Source organism: Monodon monoceros, unplaced genomic scaffold (assembly GCF_005190385.1).
Source record: "Monodon monoceros isolate NGI ecotype Baffin Bay Population unplaced genomic scaffold, NGI_Narwhal_1 Super_Scaffold_16, whole genome shotgun sequence".
Lineage (NCBI taxonomy): Eukaryota > Metazoa > Chordata > Mammalia > Artiodactyla > Monodontidae > Monodon > Monodon monoceros.
The window spans coordinates 33,531,995-33,537,086 of NW_021703772.1; the positions used below are offsets into that span (position 1 = coordinate 33,531,995).

The 5,092-nt window shown below is 55.2% G+C and overlaps 1 protein-coding gene across 1 annotated transcript; it reads right to left on the reverse strand.

Annotated features, from left to right (window-relative positions):
* Positions 1-927: 927 nt before the first annotated feature.
* FZD7 (frizzled class receptor 7) lies at positions 928-4,020 on the reverse strand. Its single transcript, XM_029225489.1, has one exon. It carries the CDS (start codon positions 3,966-3,968, stop codon positions 2,244-2,246), a length of 1,725 nt encoding a protein of 574 aa, XP_029081322.1. The 5' UTR covers positions 3,969-4,020; the 3' UTR covers positions 928-2,243.
* Positions 4,021-5,092: the final 1,072 nt, after the last annotated feature.

A 5,092-nucleotide genomic window follows, 5' to 3' on the forward strand; every position in this document is an offset into this window, starting at 1 on the left:
GGCAAGAAAAAAAGACCTTAATATATATAACATCTTCCTCTATGAGTGACACATACAGTGGCATACCTCCATACCATCTTTCCATAATACAACATTCTATTCTTTGGCTTACACAGGAACCATAAACTAAATATACATTCACTTTGTATTTAAAAAAAAATTTATTTGTGATCTGTACAAGTGATAAAGTGGGGCTTCCTTGTAGATTTTTAAAGGCAAAACAAAACAAAAATCCAAAGTAAAAATGTATAAATACAATATATATTTTCTTACAAAAATGGGAGATTTACAAAATATACATACTGCACTTGTCTCTATTTTACAAATTTCACATGCAAGAGATACAACACAAAAGATGCCAAAAACTGTGTAGTGGGAGTTTTAAAAATCTGACAAATCAGACAGTTTTGGAGGTTTAAGGAACACAAGGTCAATGTTAACTTTAATATAAAAAGCAGCTCCACTCAACCTAACATTACATATATAAAGCAACTTGTACTCCTGACAGTACCCTCTATGATTTAAAAACTATTTAAAACAGCATTTAAAGACTGTTTTGAGAAATAGGATAGTGTTGGCAGATTGGAGGGTGGTGTCAAAGGTGGAGTAAAGGTTAGCTCCCATGATTCTCTGCTCAGCTTTAGCCCATTACGCAAAAGAATTGGAGTTCTATTATAGAAAAAAAAGTACATGACTTAAGATTAATAAATTTAAGTCATCCAGCACATTTCAAAGAACTCCAGAATTACTTTGAAGTTTACCTTCTTTTAATGACTTTCCTTAAAAATGGGGCCCATGGTTTGAACTGCCCGCTTCACTCACTGTCATTTCTGCAGGTCACCTTCCCACCCGGCCACACAAAGACAGGGTCAGCATACACATGATATTTTATAAACGGATTTATGGAACAAAGGAAACAGGACAAAATGCTTTTTTACTTTTTAAAAAATTTAACATTCCTTTATTATGAGGCTAAAGGCATTATGCTTCTCCTTTTATCTTGAATGATTCAAATTGGAGTGAAAAAAATAGAAAAAAAAAACCTAAATGCAGGTTTATGGGAAGACAAAAAAATGAAGTGGGAGATTTCCCTGAACGTTTTAACAGAGCCTGTTAGATCATGTGTTCTGAATTAAATTTACTTAAAACAAACACAACAAAACCCCTTGCATTTCCTTTAGCCAACTCAGAACCTCTGACGGAAAGGGGTATGGAAGCACACTGCCCTTCACTTTTCCTTAAAAAGGAATGTTTATCGCAACCAAATTAACATTCAAAGGGAAACTTCAGATTTGCGCTGCTTTGCCTATAAAAGTTGCTGTCTTCTTCACAGTTGTTCCTTTCCACAGGGAGACACTTGTTTCCTCTTTTGTCTCTTACAACAAAGACAGGGGGAAAAATGCATTCCTGTTTTGAAAAGCAACAAGTCATCACTTCTTTTCAGGGTATTAAACCAAATAAAACACCCTTCTTTCTTCCTCCTGCCTTCCCCAGAAAAGAAAAAAAGTAGTAGAAATACCTACTACTCGACGTCTTTCCCTTGTTGCAAAATGTTAGCTTCATTTCTTTTGCATCCTCACATTAGGATTCTAGGAGGCAGGCCTCCCAAGACTTCAAAATGCTTACTTTACACGACTTGAAAGGAGTAGAGGAGGAAAGACAGGCGGGAGGAGGCAGGGGAGGAGAGACTGTAATGTCTGACCCTGGAAATTAACCCATCTGGGCTCCAGTATGGCCCCAGTGAAAAGAGATTACGGTTTGACCACCGCTTAACAAGGACTCTGCAGGGAGTCCTCCCTTTTCCCAACAAAGCAGCCGCCGCAGACAGAGCTGTGCCTTTCACCCGGGCCTCACAGGAGTGGGGACAGGCCACTTGTCTTGCAGCAGGGGAATCGCTCACAGTCCCAGTTCGGCCCCAGAGCCGAGAAGAACTCACAGCAACCTTCTGATCTCAATCTTTTCGATTGGCCCAGGTCGGCCCGTACCGTACAGGATTAACATGATGACGATCATCATCCTGCAAGTCTTTGCCAGAAGTCTTTTCATCCAAACCGTCCTTCCACTCAGGCCTCTTTTCCAAACCCACGTATATCTCTACATATATCTTCTCACTTCTAGGTCACTTCTCACTGGAGCGTAAGGTGACAGAAACAAGCCCTCCCCCTACCCCGCAGTTGTTCTCCTACCGCGCCTTTCCCCCTGCTAGGGGGTGGGAGAAGGAAGGGTGGGGGAGGGGCCGGGGCTCATACCGCAGTCTCCCCCTTGCTGCTGTGGCTGAGTCTGTGGTAGAAGCGGCGCCACGACTGCAGCGTCTTGCCGGACCAGATCCAGAAGCCAGTGGTGATGCCTACGATCATGGTCATCAGGTACTTGATCATGAAGACGGTGAAGTCGGGGCTCATGGGCGGGAAGTGGCCGGGCGGGCAGGGCACCGCGTAGCTCTTGCACGTCTGCAGGAGCCAGGTGCGCTCCCAGTGTTCGCGAAAGGCCTGCTCGTAGAAGTAGCAGGCCAGAACGATGGTGGCCGGCACGGTGTAGAGCACGCTGAAGACGCCGATGCGCACCATGAGCTTCTCCAGCTTCTCGGTCTTGGTGCCGTCGTGCTTCATGATGGTGCGGATGCGGAACAGCGACACGAAGCCGGCCAGCAGGAAGGACGTGCCGATGAAGAGGTAGACGAACAGGGGCGCCAGCACGAAGCCCCGCAGCGCGTCCACGCTGGACAGGCCCACGTAGCACACCCCGCTGAGCAGGTCCCCGTCCACCTGGCCCATGGCCAGGATGGTGATAGTCTTGACAGCGGGCACCGCCCACGCGGCCAGGTGGAAGTACTGCGAGTTGGCCTCGATGGCCTCGTGGCCCCACTTCATGCCGGCCGCCAGGAACCAGGTGAGCGACAGGATGACCCACCAGATGGAACTGGCCATGCCGAAGAAGTAGAGCACCATGAAGAGGATGGTGCAACCTTCCTTCTTGGTGCCCTGCGCCACCGTGCGGTAGCCGTCGTCTGAGAAGCGCTCCACGCACACCGCGCGGTCCTCCAACAGGAAGCCGGCCACGTGCGCCACGGCCACCATGAAATAGCAGCCCGATAGGAAGATGATAGGCCGCTCTGGGTAGCTGAAGCGCCGCATGTCCACTAGGTAGGTAAGCACGGTGAAGAGCGTCGAGGCGCAGCACAGCACTGACCACACGCCCACCCAGAGGCGGGCGAAGCGCCTCTCCTCCTCCTTAAAGTACATGAGGCCGTTGGCGCGGCCCGGCTCGCAAGGGGCGCCGCAGTCGCGCTCGCCCAGGAAACGGTAGCCGAGGTAGGGGGGTACCTTGAGCTGGCGTGGGCACGAGAAGGGGAAGGCTGAGCGGCCCCTGCCGTCAGCGGCCCCCGGAGGCAGCGCGGTGAAGGGCAGGTCGGGCATGTAGGGCGCGGTGGTATAGGCGGTGGGGCCGCCTCCCGCGCTGCCGGAGCCGTCCGAAGTGTTCTGGCCCACGCAGATCTCTCCGGCGCCGTGCACGGGGAAGTTCTCGCAACGCAGCCGCTCAGGCCATTGGAAGCCAAACTTGTTCATGAGCGCCTCACAGCCCTGGCGGGCACGCTCGCACAGAGAGCGGCACGGCGGGATGGCCTTATCGAGCACGGTACACACGGGTGCGTACATGGAGCACAGGAAGAAGCGCAGCTCGGGAGAACACTGCACCTTCACCAGCGGGTAGAACTGGTGCACCTCGAGGCCCGCATCCTCTTGGTTCGTGTGACCCAGCAGGTTGGGCAGGATGGTCTGGTTGTAGGCGATGTCCGTGCACAGCGGGATGGAGATGGGCTGGCAGAAGCCGTGATCCGGCACTGAGATGCCCTTCTCGCCGTGATACTGCTGCGCCCCGGCGCCCGCGGGCAGTGCGCCCAGCAGCGCAATCACCAGAGTACACAGGCCCAGAGGCGAGCGCGACGGTGCCGCGCGGGGGCCCAGCATCGCCGGCCGCGGGTGCAGCGGCGTTCTCAGCCCGAGAATCGCGACAAGGCAGCCGGGAAAGGCTGGGATCCGGGGAGGCGCCGCCGCGCCGGGCGCATGAGAGTCTTCGCGGCGCCGGGGCTGGGCCGTGGGCGGTGCGCAGCCGAGGGCGCTGCAGCTGGGGTGCTCGCGCTGCGGGGGCGCCGCCGCCACCTCCGCCCGGCACTCGCGCAGCAGCCGGGGGCCCAAACTCGTCTGCCTGGGCCGGGGGCGCCGGCGGGGGCCGCCTTCTCCGCTCGCCGCGACGTAACGGCGAGGCTTTTTCTGCGGCGAGGAGCAACAAGCGTCTCCGGTTACCCTTCAAAGTTTGCCCAAGTCTCTTGACTCACAGCGCACAGTAACGCGCGCGCCCCCCACAACAAGTCCGGCCCCCGAGCAGGCGAGAGCCGGGCGCCGCCGCTTGCTAGCCAAAGCCGCCGCCTCTACGGTGCTGCTCCGCCTCCTCGCCTCGAGGCTCCGCTCGCCGCCGCCTCCTCCTTCTCCTTCGCCTCCTTCTCCACTCCCCGCTCCTTCTTCAGCCCCAAAAGCTTGGCCCCAAGTTTTAGCCAAACGGCTGATTCTCGCTGAGTCCGATCGGCTTCTTGGAGCCAAGAGCTCAGCGAGTTCTTTCAAGAAATCCAGTCACACTGCGTCCAAAGCTGCGAGATCCCGGTGCCCTTGGCCTGGGCCTGGCCTATCCAGCCCCGCGCAACCCTGGCTGGTGAGTCCCAGCGCCCGCAGCCGCCGCCGCCCGCCAGGAGGGAGCGCAGAGTAACGCGTCGGAGCCGCTCAACTCGCCAGAAGAAGCGTCGGGCTCGCAGGGTTCCAGGCCGCCCCGCCCCCTCCCCTCCCCCCATTCACAAACCACTCCGGGGGCGGGCCCTCGAGCTCCAGGGCGGCCCAATGGCAGCCTTTGTTTTCTGTGTGGCCGCCTTTGGATTGGGTGGAAGTCGGAAGGGGCGGGCTAGGGAACCGGAGAGGCACAGTCCGCAGAGCTCTGGGCGGATTCCTGAGGGGAGGGGCAGGGGGCTGGGAGGGAAAAGTTAAGAAAAACTTTTACCCTGAATTCGCTCGCCTGGGGAGGGGGGGAGCGCACCAGAAAGGGA

Excerpts from the sequence above, each read along its gene's own strand:
- FZD7 (XM_029225489.1), bottom strand. The coding sequence starts at position 3,968 with ATGCTGGGCCCCCGCGCGGCACCGTCGCGCTCGCCTCTGGGCCTGTGT.